Genomic DNA, 16,685 nt, shown 5'->3' with positions numbered 1-16,685 from the left:
GGATCAGAGACAGTCTTGTAGAGAAGGTGATAAGATTTGAAGGACCAGTTGAATTAAGCAGTAGTAGGTCTGAGAGGGGAGGGGCAGGTAGAATGTAGGACAAATGCACACATAGGCAAGGAAGCAGTGAGAGAAGAGTATGCAGCATTGGGAGAGCTACAAGTATTTCCCTCTGGCTGGAGGGTAGGGTGTTGGCAGGACTGAGTGGAAAGAGATGAGGCCCGAGAGGTATGCGGAGAGGTATGCAGGGGCCAGATCAGGAAGAGCCTCCTTGTACTTGGTTCTGGGGAGCTTGGACTTTGTCCTGAAAGCAGAAAGGAGCTTTGGAGGCTTTTTTTTTTTTTTTTTAGCAGAGTAGTGACATAGTTAGTTTTTAATTTAAGAGATAAGAGCTTGGATTTGCTTATCTTTCTTTAGAGAAGAGGCCATTCTCCCTGAAGTGTGGCTGCCACCTCACTTTGGGGTCTTCAGTGCTACCTGTAATTGCTGTCATCACAGAAGGTGTACAGTGGCTGTGGATAGTGGGCAAATACTAGCTATTTTGGGGCCACCTGGTGCTGATTTCCTTATGTCTGTCCTTACAGTAAAGAAGATATTTAAGATTTGTGCTATCAGCACAAATCTAGGTGTACTATGCCCAAATGAACCACTTCTAAGCTGTTTCTGGTCCTTTTGGAAAGACTGAGTTCTAGGCACTGATGTCTTCAAAAAGGACTTTCTATAAAGCAGTTAGTTTAGACATGATTGTGCTGAGCAGTCTGTCCCTGGGACTCTGGAGAAAGCTTTTCACTTGTAACTGCTCAGCTCTTTTCTTTGAGGCTGCACGGGGGTCTTGTTCCCAGCATGCTCTGGGTGTACAAGAGAACTGCCATGGTGCTGTGGGTTGGAATTCGGAAAGTTGCTTTTCCTTCTACAACAGGACAGAATTGTGTGTCTTTCTAAAGCTTTTGGTAAAATCCTCCAAGAGAAAAGGCACTGTTGTCTAGATCTGGTGACTCAAAAGTATTCTTGGGGCCAGCCCTTTCTTTCCAGTTTCTCCCTTTACACTGTAGTAGGCCTCCCACAGTTAATGTCAGTTTCTGGCTGTATCAGTTAGCTAGCCTTCACAAGGTGGAGTCGGTTCTTTCCTGCACACTTTCCATGGAAATAGAAATTTTTTCCTGTCATGACAACTACTGACTTGTTGGTTTCCTAGGAGAAGATTGAGTTTAGCTACTTTTATCTGTGGCCAAAATACAGAATGAAATGTTTTTTTTTTAAGTGGTAGCTATAGAGATTTCTCTTCCCAAGGGTTTTTTAAACTATGCTAGCCTCCGCCAAGCATCCTTCTCCTTAACATCCAGCTCAGCTCTATGCAAGATAAAGGTTAAAACCAGCCACCACAGAAATTAGCAACAAATCCTAACAGTGGTCTGTGTGTACATAAAGAGTCTTATCCCTGAGGGTAAGAGATTTTAAAATGTCCCTCACAGTAAGTTATCCACTCCCCACACCCAAAACTCTTTTCCTTATAAAACGAACACAGGAAATAGTCATTCCTTTCTAAAAGGAATAATAAATATGTACAGTTAAAATTGCATTCTTTGGGACTTCCCTGGAGGTCCAGTGGTTGACTCCATGCTTCCAACACAGAGGATGTGGGTTTGATCCCTGTTTGAGGAACTATTATCCTGCATGCCGTGTGGCGTGGCCAAAAAAAGATTAAAAAAAAAAGTTGCATTCTTCAGGGGTGTGATCCTTAGATGAGATTGTACAGGACAGTTATGACTCGAGTCTGGAAAGGTCAGGACTGTCGTTACTCTTTATAGACGTTGAGAGCCAAATTACCAGCCCTCATGCTCTGGCCTTCTTGGCTTATAAAAGCATTTGCGACCCTTCAGCTGTCAGTTGTGTTTCTGCTACCTAGTTGCACATCTCGGTGGTGAATGAATGAACACTGCCTATAAACCTGTGAACTCCCAAATCCCACTGGCCTTTCTGAAAGGGCTTCTTAGACAGCATCTTGAGAGCTCGTTACTGGGCAGGTGGAGTGCCTTTTTACGTTCATTATCCCATTCTGTTTCAGTGACCTAGTGAAGTGTAGGTACTATTATTCCTAGTGTCCAGGAGAGGAAATCGCATGGTGGTCTCAGCCGAGGCTTTTGGCATCCTGAGCCTACGCTTAGGGATCTTTCTGGACAGTTTGTTTGCCTTTGCTTCTTGGCAGATATTTAACTAGTTAAGTGCTTTAGGGTGCTTAGTTGCTAGTTCCTTTGAAGTATTGTATTGTTTTGCCTGGGATTGACCTCCTGCTTCTGGATGACCAGCTAATAAATTTTGTGTATCCGAGAAACTTGAACTCGGTGCTCAAGAGCCAGAAGGACAATGCTGCTGTTAGCTGTTAATACTAAGAACAGTGACTGCAAGTGATTGAAATCTTTCTTTTAATCTTTTTTTTTTTTTTTTCCTGGCCGCACTACGCAGCTTGCAGGATCTTAGTTCCTGAACCACGTATTGAACCCAGGCCCTTGGCAGTGAAAGTGTGGTATCCTAACCACTGGACTGCCAGGGAGTTCCCTGAAATCTTGATTATAAATGGGAAATAACTTTTTAACGTCTAGCCAAGCAGAGAGAGAGAGAATGTAAATAATTTTTGCTCAGATCTCTTGAGAAGATTGAACATCTCTGCTATCTTAGGATCCCTTTATCTGTACTTCACATTGCCAGCCCTCGGGTATTCGACCTGTAGACTTTTTTGGGGTGCACGTTGTTTTTTAAATATTGAATCTGAATGTCTTTACCTGCGTCTTGATTCCTCTCAGTCTCCTCTCTTCCATAGTCCCCACCGCATGTTACCTACCTACGTATTGTGTTACCTGTTGTGTTTTGTCCTGCCTGCTTTATTGATTGACTTGGCCCTGGAGGCATTGTTTGCTGACCCTCCTGAGTGCATGATTCTAACTAGCCTTTGGTGAAGGCGCCCTTGGGTGTTTGAATAAAACCTGGTGTTGGGGGGTGGTAATAGTGACTTTGCTCCGTCTCCCAGTCTGTATGCCTAATGTTTCCTTTGGGAGAGGAGACTTGGTGTCTTCATTCTAAAAGGTAGCAAGAAAGAATAGGTTGCCTCTGCCAGTCAATGATGCACTTCCACCATCCGTGGCAGAAGTCAGAAGTCTAGGCTAAGGGTTCAAGTGCCATGTCTGATTTTGGGGCAAGTCACTACCTACTGTCAATGAAAAAATTAATCAATAGTCAGTCTAAGTAAGAAATGGAAAATTTTATTCTAGCCAACCTGAGGATTATAACCCGGAGACAGTCTCTCAGAGAGCTCTGAGAACAGTTCCGAAGAGGTAAAGGGAGAGGCCAGTAGATGTGTGATTTTGGCGAAGGGGTGCATGTACTTCAAGCGCACATCTTGGTAGAAGGTTACTGCTATTTACGAGGAACAGGTAATCTCAGTTAATGGTTTTAGTGCTTTCTAAGTATGGGAAGATGTGAGAAACTGGGTCCATAAAATCTTCTCCTGAAAATATCTGAGGGCCATTTCTGCCAGTTTTCCCAGAGCACAAAATGCCTCATCCTGATCGTCACCCTGAATTCTTTTCAGGTGTATTGTTAGGTCAGTGACTGCAGTGGCTAATGGCCTGATTCTTGTAGAACTGGGTGGTGGGCAACATTCTTTATTGTACAGTCCCTTCCCTTTCGGTCTTAATTTCAGCCAAGGTTTGGGAGACATTTCCTGACCAATTTGCCCCATGGCGCTAGGAATGCTCATTCCCAGGTCAGGTGAGGATTTTGTTGATAGGCCACTTAATGTGCTATTACTCGAGTAGGCCCTGTTAACAGTAGCCAAAAGCTTCTGGACCACGTGACTTACTAGTCTGTTATGGTCCAGGAAATGGTTCCCTCTTGTTGCTTCTTCCTGTATGTAGGGTTAGACTATTACAGTCATTGATCTTACAGAACTGTATATCTGGTCAAGTGACCTAGTCATCATTAATTTTATTGGAGGCTCAGTCATACATTTGGTAGTGCAAAAAATTATAATCTGGTAAAACAGGTAGAATACAAGTAATAGAGCTAGTAACGTTAATAAGGTCATAAGTAAGTATTTAAGCTGAGAACTTGCATTAGGTGCAACCCAGTATCTCCCCAGGTTGTCTGACCAGTCTGTTCTGCACCAATCACTGTGTTTAAGCAAACATATATTGGCATTGTACATAAAGTTCACCAAAGATGTCTGCATGTACAAGGCAAGTGGTAGGTCATTCTGACTCCTTACAGGATTGAGAAAGGAACATTATCTACTAAGGAGGTGCGTAGCCGACACCAGAAGAAAAGTGGATCTTTACCGTTGAGCAGGTATTTCTGCCACTGGGAGGGTGTGGTTAATGCATAATACAGGTGCACAATGCACACTAGATGGGGAGGGAGGGGGCCCAAACGGGCAGAGGAATCTTTTGTGTTTAAATTTTTCCTGTTTTGTCTTAAAATAATTTTTATTTCATCACTACCTTTCAGCTTCGTTTTCCTCATTTGTAAAGTCAGGTTAATAAAATCTGCCTTGCCTGGTGATGAGAGGTAAATAGAGCATTGAGTAAATAAAGCATCATTCAAAGACAATGCTGGAGCAGAGCGTGTTGTTGCTCTGAGTGTGAGGGCTGCTCTCCAGCCATTGACAGTGTGGCCTCTGTCCCATTAGAGTGCAACAGGACTGGCTGAGGGGTCTCTTTCTTGGCGCCCCAGAGGACTAATTTGTATGTTGTTTACTGTAAGAGTTGTATTGCTTAGTGTTGTATGAAAAGGGAAAGGAGAAAGCAATAATAAACATGGAGAAAGGGGACCCCCATTAGACTCTAGTGCTTCCTGTTTTATTCCAGGGGTTGGGCTCACCACTGCTACTCCCACCCCTGCCTGTTCCACTCCTTTAAGGTAAGGGACTGTGTGGATTCTCTCCCCCATGGAGACCCTCTGAAGGGGGCACTCGAAGCAGAATAAGGGGCACTCGAAGCAGAATAAGGTCTGAGGTCAGAAACAGAGTTTCTGAGGGATACATCTAAATTGCTAGGCCTGTTCTGGAAGTTTGTTCCTTTGGGGCACTTCTTAGATTTAAGATCTGGACTTTGGAATTGAGCTCTGCTGTAGTCCTTCCTCAGGAACTGTGTGCTTGCACTCACCTGGCTTGGGGTGCACAGGCAGGCAGGCAGGTTGGTGATCCCTGTCAGTCTTTTTTTTTTTTTTTTCTTCTGTACACGGGCCTCTCACTGTTGTGGCCTCTCCTGTTGCGGAGCGCAGGCTCAGCGGCCATGGCTCACGGGCCCAGCCGCTCCGCGGCATGTGGGATCCTCCCGGCCCGGGGCACGAGCCCGCATCCCCTGCATGGGCAGGCGGACTCTCAACCACTGCGCCACCGGGGGAGCCCTCCCTGTCAGTCTTTATTCTACTTCTTAGTTCCTGCGGCCACACACCAGCCACACTCCTGAACCTTTTTGCTTCCTCCTCTTGAGGTTTAGGGTTCATTTCTCTCACTTACTAGTTGCGTAGCCTTTGGCAAGTCAGTTAACCTCTGAGCGTGCAGCAGGGGTGCTGTACATCGCTTGAGTTGTGGTGAGGATTAGGGTGGTGAAGGAAGGACCTGGTGCCTTCCTTACACATATCTGTGGCAAGTGTTTGGAGAGTGTGCTCCCACCACCACTACTGTGAAGTGCTTAAGGCAGCCTTAGATTTTATTTGGAACATGGAGAGTGTCACTGCCTTTGGATCCGGATAGACCCAGTTCATATTCTGGCTCCACCCCATAGTAGCTGTGGAACCATGGTCAGGTTACATAACCGCTTCTGAATTGGTTTGTAAATCATTTGTAAAATGGGGCTATATCGCTAAAATCTTGTTTCATAGGATTGCTCCTTGATTTATGTGTTGGGTACTGTTGTAGGCACTCCGGACAACTGTAGTGAATGAAGTTTCTACTCTCATAAAGCTTACTTTCTAGTGCAGAAAGATGGACAATAAATAATAAATAATATTTTATATACACACACAATGAAGAAAAATAAAACAAATAAAGGAGCATAGAAAGTGACTGGCAGGAGTACCTTTTTTGTTTTTTATTATTTATTTTTATTTTTTTAAAATTTGGCTGTGCTGTGCGGCTTGCGGGATCTTAGTTCCCAAACCAGGGATTGAAACCGGACCCTCGGCAGTGAAAGTGTGGAGTCCTAACCACTGGACCACCAGGGAATTCCCCAGGAGTACCTTTTCTAAAAAACAGTCAGAGAAGGCCTCTCAAATAAAGATAGGCTGAGAGAGCAAGCCATGTAGAAGCTGCAGAAGTACATTGCAGGCAGAGGGAACGCAAGTGCAAAGGCTCTAAGGCTGAATTGTGCTTATTTTATCTAGTAGGAATGGATGAAAGAGAAAGTGGCAAGAGATGAGGTCAGAGGTAGCAGGGAGCCAGATCCAGTAGAGAATAGGAGGCCGTGGTGGAGATTGCCTTGAAATAGGAAGCCATGTGAGGGTGTTAAACGAAAGTTAACTTGGTTTTTAAAAAGGTAGTTTTGGCTGCTGTGTGTAAAATAAACTTCAGGGGCAAGAAGGGAAGCACAGAGACTAATTAGGATACTGTTACAACTGACCATTCAGGGGCTGTTGGTAATTTGGACCAGGGTGGTCACAGAAGCAGAAGTGTTGAGAAAATTCAGGGTACATTTTGAAAATAGAACCAACAAGATTTGCTGATGTGGGTGTGAAGGAGGCATCGAGATGAGTGCAGAGTCTTTGGCCTGATCCCTAGAAGACTGGAATTGCTGAAATGGGGTGGGTAAAGGGAATGTGGGAGGAGCAGGTTTGGGTGATTGGGTAAAATCAAGAGTTGGGTTTTGGACACAAAACGTTGAGATACCTTTTGAAATCCAAGTGGGAATGTCAGGTTGGCAGTTGTGTATCAATGGTTTTAAAGCTGTGGAACTAGATGATATCACTTAATAAGCCAGCTTGGATACAGAAGGGGCAAACTCTTCAACCTCAAGGGATCAGGAGAGGAAGAGGAACCTATCTTGTTATAGGAGAAATCAAATATGGAATGTGAGAGGGAACTACCAGGAGAGTAGTGTCTGGAGACTGAATAAAGAAAATGCTTTATGCATTCTAAATATAAAAGCTTACTTCAGTTAATTAATGGACTTCCCTGGTGGCACAGTGGTTAAGAATCCTCCTGCCAATGCAGGGGAAACGGGTTCGAGCCCTGGTCCGGGAAGATCCCACATGCCGCGGAGCAACTAAGCCCGTGTGCCACAACGACTGAGCCTGTGCTCTAGAGCCCGTGAGCCACAACTAGTGAGTCCGTGTGCTGCAACTACTGAAGCCCGTGTGCCTAGAGCCCGTGCTCTGCAACAAGAGAAGCCACCGAAATGAGAAGCCCGCACACTGCAACGAAGAGTAGCCCCCATTCGCCACAACCAGAGAAAACCTGTGTGCAGCAACGAAGACCCAACGCAGCTAAGTGAAGATTTGGAATTTACCAGTGATTTTGGCCAATGACTGCATGTCTTTGGCAACTTCAACAAGAACAGTTTCAGTGGGACAGTGGGGCTTAGAGAGCTGGATTGAAGTGAGGTGGTGAATGTTACCCAGAGCAGGACCTGAGCCAAACATGGGGCGCTGGATGAGTGCTAGTTGCTGTTATGCTGACATGACAGATAGGACCCACCAAAGTAGGTCTTGCACATCAATACACACCATGCCTCTCGGGTCCTTAAGACACTCAGTCACTAGTTGCCGACAGATGAAATGTACAACAGAGGCACATCTTATTCTAGGGTTAGATCTAAAGCAGTGTTGTCCAACAGAAGTATCATGCAAGCCACATTGGTAATATAAAATTTTTCTAGAAGCCACATTTGAAAAGTATAAAGAAACAAGTGAGGTTAATTTTAATATTTTTAATTTAATCCAGTATATACAAAGTAGTATCATGTCAACATATAAATATTGAAAATATATTAATGAGCTATTTTACACTTTTTTTTTTTGTACTAAGTCTGGGAAGTCTGCTGTGTATTTGGAACTTAAAGCACGTCTCAGTTTGGACTGGCCACATGTCACGTGCTTACCAGCCACACGTGGCGGTCACCACTGCACTGAGTGGTATAGCTGGATCTAGTGCAGAAGAGAGTGTGCCCAAAGGATTCCCTCTTCCTGGGCAGGCGCAGAGAGGTCCAGAAAGCTGTAGCGAACTTGGAAAAGAAAGCAGGAAGTGGTTGTTCCTTATGAGCAAGTACGAATTGTTTGGTCTTTACAGTGTACCACCCCAAAGCATTTTGTGGTTTTCTGGTGTGCCTAAGTTCTTCCAGTTCATATCATGCTGGCCCTAGGAGTTACAACTAATTTTATGCAGTAGTTTTTTTTTTTTTTTTTTTTTTTTTTTGTGGTACGCGGGCCTCTCACTGTTGTGGCCTCTCCCGTTGCGGAGCACAGGCTCTGGACGCGCAGGCTCAGCGGCCATGGCTCACGGGCCCAGCTGCTCCGCAGCATGTGGGATCTTCCCAGACCGGGGCATGAACCCATGTCCCCTGCATCGGCAGGCAGACTCTCAACCACTGCGCCACCAGGGAAGCCCATGCAGTAGCTTTTTGAGTAGTGTTGATACCAGATATGTTTTGTTTTTTTGTTTTTCTGGAGGGTTTTTTTGGCTGCTTTGGGTCTTCGTTGCTGCACGCGGGCTTTCTCTAGTTGTGGCGAGCGGGGGCTACTCTTTGTTGCGGTGCGCGGGCTTCTCTTGTTGCAGAGCACAGGCTCTAGGCACACGGGCTTCAGTAGTTGTGGCACGTGGGCTCAGTAGTTGTGGCTTGAAGGCTCTACAGGACAGGCTCAGTAGTTGTGGCTCATGGGCTTAGTTGCTCCATGGCATGTGGGATCTTCCTGGACCAGGACTTGAACCCATGTACCCTACATTGGCAGGTGGGTTCTTAACCACTGTGCCACCGGGGAAGTCCCCAAATAATAAGAACCATTGCTGACTGCAGCTAAAGTAATCTCAGATGGTTTTCCAAACCTAGATTTTTTAAAAGAGAGATGGGTCCATTATCAAATACCTTTCTAGATTTGAATATCTCTGTTTAAGAAGTATCTTATTTGGGGTTCCTTTTTTCTTTCCCTCTATTCATGTTTTCATTCTTTCTCCCCAACTTTATTATGCCCCTTCTCTTCTCCTTGAAACTCTAGTCCTTTAAGTTTCTGCAGCTTTCCCTGACTTCTCATGGCAGGCTCGTCCCGCCTTCATTTCTCTTTCCAAAACACTGTTGATACAACCAACGTGGCAACTGTGGTTTACCTGTCTTCTCCCACCTGGCTAGTCTCTCCTCATCAGCGGGGATTGCCTTACTCATCTCTGGGTTTCCAGCTTCTAGCACATCTACTTTATAGTAGGTTTTCCATAAATGCTTGTCTCCAGCTTTTTTTATCACTGTAAAGCAAAAGGAAAATGGCCTTGAGATACATTAACAAAGCGTAGACTTCCTTAGGGAGGGAGCTTTAGAACTATATCCTGTGCCCTACAGTGGCCCACGTAATTAAAGTGGAATGTTTTCCTTGCTGTGGGAGTAACAGAGGAAGGAGGAATGTTTTGCGGGAAATGGAACCTTCTAACAGACTAACCTGCGTCTGTATTAAAAAGGCAGCTGATGGCCTAGCTGTGCCCCCACAGGTCTTCTTTGTGTCTCAACTTCTGATTTCTGCCTTTTGCTTTTTCTGAATTACCCAATCATGTTTGCTCAGGAGTTGAGTTGATTTTCTGAACTTGACAGTAATCCTGAAGCATCCCTGTAAAATCAAACCTGGGGTGGTACGACTTTGGGTGCTTCCCTCCCTGGAGCTAGTCGGGGGAGGTAGAATAAGCAGAAGCGTTGGAGATGGCCAGTCCCACTGGGGCAGGACAGTGTCACTGCCATGCCACTGATGTAGAGAAACAAGGCGGGGATGAAACACGGAGTTACACACGTCGATATGAAGGTTGTTTGGAAGAGTCTCTATGGATTGCACATCTGGACTTGAAATGACCAGTGGTGCACTTTAAAAGTTACAGAGACCTTCTCATCCGGTTTTAGACCAGATTTTGCTGGTTCTCCCCATGAATTCTTTTTGCTTTATTCCTGAATGAAATTGAGGCCCTCGTGGAAGGAGCCAGAATCCCATCCTTGTGTGTGGCATGGAGACACAGGCACCTTTCTGGGGAGACTGCTCTCCAGGAGGCCCTGACACAGGCAGTCTTTTAGCCAGGGGAATGGACGCTGATGTCCTGCCCAAAACTTAAAGACATTAGGCCCTGCTTGGGCACTTCCTGCTATGGTGGGAGTTCGGGAGCCAGAACGTACTTGGAAGGTGGTCTCGCCATCAACTCCTTGACAGCGTCTTCTCTTTGCTTTTCATCAGGACCGGTCAGGCTCTGGTTCTGAGAGAAACACTTGTACTTTCAGGACTCCTGTCTCTTCAGATCCCCCCAGTGGTCTGCTTGTAGATATGTGCTCCCCAATTTGGGATAGCTGGACGAGACCAGATGAGCCTGTGGGGCATAGTGGTTCACAGGGAGCCCAAGACCAGTTATTAATTCCTTGAATCTGAGAGGAAAATCAGAAAAGATCCTCTTCTGAAATGGAAACTGACAAAGAGAGGCAAATTGCCCCGGAAAAGTCACTTAAATAGTAACTGTTGCTGATAAAAAGATGTTATTTCCTAACTCAGAGCCAAGACCTCTTAGACCTCCATTCAATACAAGATTACTTGGATTCTTTGGAGTTGTGCTGGCTGCATTGGTGACCAGAGGATTTGGGTTATCAGCGAGAGGGGTGCTGTGGTGGAGCAGGACACCGTGTGGTGGGGGCCCTGGGGAGCTGGTAGCCGGAGGTCAGGCTCTGGAAAGGACAGGACACCTCCTCCCACCCCCCCTAGTGTAACAGATCAGGATTGGGGTTTGTTCACTCTGTCTCCTACGAGTGTGGCTAGTATGAGTCAGCTTCACCATCCCTAGGTGAGCTGGTAAAGTCTGTTTTTTGGGACAGTGAGCTGTAATGGTGCTGTACTTGCTGTACTTTGCACCAAGGCCCAGAATAACCTATCTGTTTCTCTCTTCTGCCTTTTTTTCCTCACCTCTTAACCTTCTCACTTTTCTTTTTTCCTTCCTCATGCGCCTCTTAGTGTTACAGGAGTGAGGCTCTCACTGTAGTCTGCCTGTCCTTGCACATACATCCTGGTCCTCTTGGTTGCCTCTGCTCCTTTTGAAGGTTGTGGCTGGTCACGGCTTGGGCTGTTTGAGGCATCTCCTCCCCTCCCATGCTTCCATTCCCAGCTCTCTGCTGGAGCTCATGTGAGCATAACCATCGCAAGGCTGAGGTCCCCGGCAGCCAGTGAGGCTGTGCTGCTTCCCTGGGTGAGCTGAGTTTGCAGATGTTGATGTCTCGTGTCGCTCACCCGGTGGCTGTGGCTGTGGCCTCCCCCTGCCGCCCATGAGGACGAGCCCATCCAGAACCACCTTGCTCCCCACTGTGGCTCTTCATGACCTCCTGCCCCCCCCCCCGTGCTTGCTTTCTTTATGGTTTCGCTTGTTCTCTCAGACCAAGAAGCATGTACCTCATTTTTGTAGAGGGGTAGCTCCACAGGAGGAGTGATACCTGTGCTTGGTAACAAGAGATCTTTTGTTTAGAATTTTGACCCAAAGAGAGGTGGCCACCCCACTTAGCAGAGAGCATCATCTTCTGGAGTCTCTTCAATGCTACTTGACAAACAAAGAGCTTTTCTGGAAGGAGAAGCCATAGGAAATCAAACTTTCTTAACACCTCCCCTCTGATTGCTTATCCCCTAAAACTTGCCTTGTGTCCCGGTGACGCTTTCTCACTCAGAGCTGAGTTATAAAGTGATGAGCGTATGGGTTTCTTTCACTGACACGGAAGTCCTTGGTCCTCTAACACAGGAGCCTTGACCTTGGGCCGGGCCTCTGTGCATCCTTTTAAAACGAGAAGGTGCCCTTAGATAACTAGATTCTTTGTTGGGGCCCACATCTAGATGCTTCCTCACACATTCTGAGGCCTGTTTAATTCCTTTGGGCTATTGCATCTCTGGAGGAGACAAGCATTCTCCTTGTAGTGCACCCTGTAGGAAAGTTTCCACTTGGTCCAGCTCTTCAGAGCATGAGTCTGAGAGCAGATTGATTGCAAAGCCTTGTCCAAGGAGAGAATGGACTGACTCATGGTACCTGGACAGACTCCAGAGTGAGATGCAGTGCCCTCTCTAGCTGCTGGCAGAGCACCCCTCTCCTGCTTGGACGGCGCTGAGCATGCTGGTGTACAGCTGGCCATCTGGAGGTGGCCAGGATCCGCTTTCCACCAGAGCTGTTGGGTTCATATCTTGTCCTCTCATCTGATGGAAGAATTCTTCAACTCTGATAAACCATCCTGTCTGACGCGATGGAAATTGATGGGAGTATTAGTTATTGGAGTGCCAGAGAGCAGTGTAGGATTCGGGGGCTATATGGAAGAGGGGATCAATATCTAATGACTCTAGCAGCATTTCCAAGGGTTTGAGCACTCCTGGGGGTGTGGCAGCACGGGACAGGGCCTCCAGAGGCCGTAGTTCTAGGGCTGCCTCCATGATGTACACCTTGTGACCTTGGCTAAGTTCCTTAACCTCCCTGAGCAACTTGCCTTCATCTGACAGAGACGGATACAAGCTACTTTGTTTATCAAACAGTTGGTGTGCCAGAAAATAAGTGTTTGGGAGTGTATTGACAGCCATTAAGCATTATAGTCCGTGTGCCCTCTTGAAAGGCTTCTTTCCACCCGAGCTGTATTTGCTGGGCTTGGGCAGATTCCGCGTCTTCCCTAAGGCCTTAGAGAAAGAAGGAAGCAGTTTGCCTTCCTGAGAGGAAACCCGGATGCGACCTCTCAAATTCAGCCACTGTAATGTGTGCTTTTCCACAGTGTTTTTAAAAATCAGCTACCGTGTTAGGCCCATTTGCCTCTTGTCTTATTTGGCCCTTAAGGAGATATGAAAGCCAGAGTTCATATAATGACGTTTAAACATTTAGAGCTTTCCCATAAAAATCTCCTAAAATAGCAGCCCTGGCCGTGTCCCGTAGGGGGAACGAGTGTTCTTTGGTGCCTCACAGCCCCGCACCCCCTTACTGTGCTGCCTGCTTATGGAGTTTGGTTACTTGCCCGCCTGTGGAGGCATTTGATTTTGACTGTTTGAAGACACCTGAATCCCACAGATGTGAAAGCTTGCATTTATGATGGAGAAACTTGAATAGGAAGTCTCATCTTCAGATTGGAGCAGAATGATAGTGTGGAATTTTAAAACTGCACGTTATTTGTGAAAAGCCCATAAAAGGTAGTGGGCATTAGACTAATGTGAAACATAGTATTTACTCAGGCAGTAACACTGTTATTAATCCAAAAATTTAGAAGAATTACATTACTGACTGTGCTGTGGCATAGATTCTCTTTGAGTGCGTGTCTGTCTGTTCACAGAAAACATCTAGGCCATTCTCTTACCCTCCGTGCACCATTTCTATTCAGTCATTTAACAGCCATCGGGTGCCAACTTGTGTTCCATGCTTGAGTGAGAGGTTTTTGTTCTGTGGCTTCCTACCCCCTCCAGAGAGTTGATGGTGCCCTCAGAATACAGTTTGTTGTGCTTGCCTAAATATACTTTGGGTCTTTCATAAAAACAAAAAATTTTAAACACAACTCAGCATCAGTCGTAATGAGTGTCAGTGTCAGACTCGATTTAAATTCAGCTTCATACGGTTAGGCTAGCTTCATCTTGCTTACAGGAAACTAAAATAAGGACATGGAGAGACAAGAAGTAAGAGAGGAAAACATTTCAGGGGATACTAACCAAAAAGAAACTGGTATAGCTTTATTAATGTGAAATAATAGATTTTAAGGTAAAGAAGATTACTCCACAATGATAAACTTTAATGTACTAGAAGGAATAATTCTTGATTCTTTCTGTAGTCCATAGATCAAACAAATCAGTAAGAATGTAGAAGATTTGAATAATATGGTTAACCAGCTTGAACTGCACAAGAAATACAGAGCATTTGTGAAAACTAGCTACACGCTGAGCTCTGAGATGGAACTCAGCAAATTTCAAAAACTTTTTACTAAGGTAGTCATTCTTAACATTTTGCAAGTAACAGACTCCTTTGAAAATCCCATCCATCTTATAAGTCAGGGTTTCTCAGCCTTGTCACTGTTGACATTTGGGGCTAGATAATTCTTTGCTGTGGGGCTATTCTGTGCATTGTAGGATTTTAGTGGCATCTGTGGACTCAACCCACTAGATGCCAGTAGCAGCTCCCTTCCAGTAATGACAACTAAAAATGTCTCCAGATGTTGCCACACGTACTGGTGGACAAAGTCACCCCTGGTTGAGAACCACTGTTATAGATCTACTCTCCAGAAAAATACATAATTTTGCATAATCCAGTAGCTGGATGGTCTTGCCCTTGCAGGTTGGTGGAATGTTTTTTAAGAAAAAGCAGTGGGACAGCCAAGGAGCCTGGAGGTTTGGGCTGTGCTCTGTGCACAGCTTCCCTGTCCCGTGCATGGAGGCTCGTACACGAAGCTGTGGAGGAGTTCCTGGTGCTGAGTGCCTGAGGACTCTGACTTCCATCCAGTTCCACAGATGTTAGGCTTCTGTTTTGTTCTAGGCCTTTTGCTAGGTGCTACTCACAGTTCAAGTCCATACGAGTAAGAAAAATAGATCATAAAATATGTGACACATATGATCATGAAGGAATGTGAAAGGGAGAGCTTATGTCTGAGGAGCAGGTGATTAACTGTATGGGATCAAAGAAGACTTCAGAAAGAAGAGGTCGACATTCAAGCTGGGCATTGCAGGATAAATGGGAGTTTGCAAGGAGGCGGAGATTGCAGGCAGGCGGATCAGCACGCTGGGTTCTGGGGGTTGCCACAGTTCGGTTTTGCTGTGGTGTAGCACAGGAACAGAAGCTAAGGGAATGTGTGGGCGAGGCATGCTTAGGAGCTTGGACTGGATCTGGCAAGCAGTTGAAGTGTTTTAAGTGGGGAAGTGACACAGTCAGACTTACGTTTGGAAAGTTGATACGACTGGCTCTGTGAAGGACTGATTGGTGACCAGGAGACTAGTTGGAGGCCATGCAAAGAACCCAGCTGAATGATGAGGTCTAGAACTCTCACCGCAGCCACGGGGATGGAGGGAGATGAACCTGCAGGGAGTCAGAGCCCCAAATCCCGGAGTCTCATAAAGGGAGGGCTGCATCCGTTGCTTCAAAGGACACAGTAATGTCCCTGGTCAGAAAGGACAGTGCCCTTAGCTCTGAAAATAAAGACGTAAGTTTTTATTTGAGAGAGATTTTTTTCCACTTTTTATATACATTTTTTTCCTCTAGGAAATAGACAGACGGTTGGAAAAAAAACTGAAGATCACACAAAAGGAGAGGTAAGGCTGCTGTCTGGTCTGAGGGCTCATGCTCTCTGCCGTGAGAGCTGGGCAGTCAGTGGTGTTCTCCAGCTGGCCATTAGATACAGGCAGGTCAGGCTCCTGGGCAGCGAACCCTTCCCTTAGGGACACAGTGGCTTGCGGCTTTGGCAGTGAGGCTGGAGTGTTGCACCTGCCTCCTGCCTTAGTGGGCACCCTGTGTGAGGTGGGGGGTGACAAGTCAGAAGGCTTCGGCTTGAGGCCTGACTCTGAGGTTTGGAGCAAGTTGTTTCCCTTTCTGGACATCACTTTCTCTCTCTGTGACACGAGGAGGTTGGACAGATGATTTCCCTGGGCCCTCCGTGACTTGGTGGCTTGGGGCATTACGAGGGTATCCTAGAAGAAAAGATTCTTGGAAATCCTTCAAGACCTTTAAGGATAGCTTTTTTCCCCCACCCAGGCAGCAGAGGAAGTGGGTTTCTGAAGCAGGTGAAAGTTGACTTCAGCAGTCTGTCTTTGCCCTGGTAACCTGTCAGCTTCCCGCAGGGACAGGCGGCAGGGAGGAGGGGGGGGCCTCTCTGGACTTGCTTGATGAGCTGCACAGTCATCCCCAGGGAACTGGGGGTGCCCTGCCCGTCTGCTGACTTTCCTGGCTCCCTGCCTCTGTGATCCGAGTGCTGGCTCCTTGTCTGTCTGCTCATCTCAGCAACGACACTAGCGCCTGGTTACAGTCCCCTGGCCATGCTGTCCTGTCCCACCCAAGACTTGTTCCAGCCCCCCTGGCAGCAGCCCTCCAGTACCTACTCCTCCTGACAACCAAGGCTCTGAAAACAGGCCCCTGAGCGCTATTTGGTTCTGAAGAGAAGCTAGTTGACTGCTCTGGGGAGGGTCTCTGTGGCTGTTGAGGGGTGGCTGTTCCTGCCTGGATCCCTTGTTCTCCTGTGGCTTTTGTTTCTTCCCCTTCCTGTGTTGTTTTCCTCCTCCCCTTGTGGACACATTGCCCGATGTGCACATCTACCAGCCTTGGACAGTGCTTTTCCTTTGAGCACTGCCAAGCACTGTTTCCAGGGTCGTCCTTGACCCCAGCCCCGCCGCGTCCAGCAGACCAGAGAGCCCTGGTGAGGGAGGGGTCTCTGCTCAGAAACTCTTCTGAAGAGGCCATCCAGTGTCTGGAGTAGCTTGTCTCTGGGAGGCACAGGACACTCACCAGAGGCTGAGGCAGTTTGGTAAATCCTGTCTTGATGCCAGGCAGG

General features: G+C 46.6%; 1 protein-coding gene across 6 annotated transcripts in view; it reads left to right on the top strand.

The window, feature by feature from the left end:
- SZRD1 (SUZ RNA binding domain containing 1) overlaps window positions 1-16,685 on the top strand; it is a 30,902-nt gene that overhangs the window by 4,242 nt on the left and 9,975 nt on the right. For 3 of the 6 annotated variants that reach the window (XM_022598341.3, XM_022598340.3, XM_089900369.1), the window contains one exon: window positions 15,404-15,453. The exons of the other annotated variants lie outside the window; for them this stretch is intronic. In XM_022598341.3, coding sequence (XP_022454049.1) covers window positions 15,404-15,453 — 50 coding nt within the window. The remainder of the gene's footprint in view (window positions 1-15,403; window positions 15,454-16,685) is intronic. 6 annotated transcript variants of the gene reach the window in all.

The sequence above is a fragment of the Delphinapterus leucas genome, chromosome 1, assembly GCF_059928025.1.
Source record: "Delphinapterus leucas isolate spDelLeu-1000000601 "Yukka" chromosome 1, BTC_Dleu_Yukka2, whole genome shotgun sequence".
Taxonomy (NCBI): Eukaryota; Metazoa; Chordata; class Mammalia; order Artiodactyla; family Monodontidae; genus Delphinapterus; species Delphinapterus leucas.
This window is presented reverse-complemented; position numbering and strand designations above follow the sequence as displayed.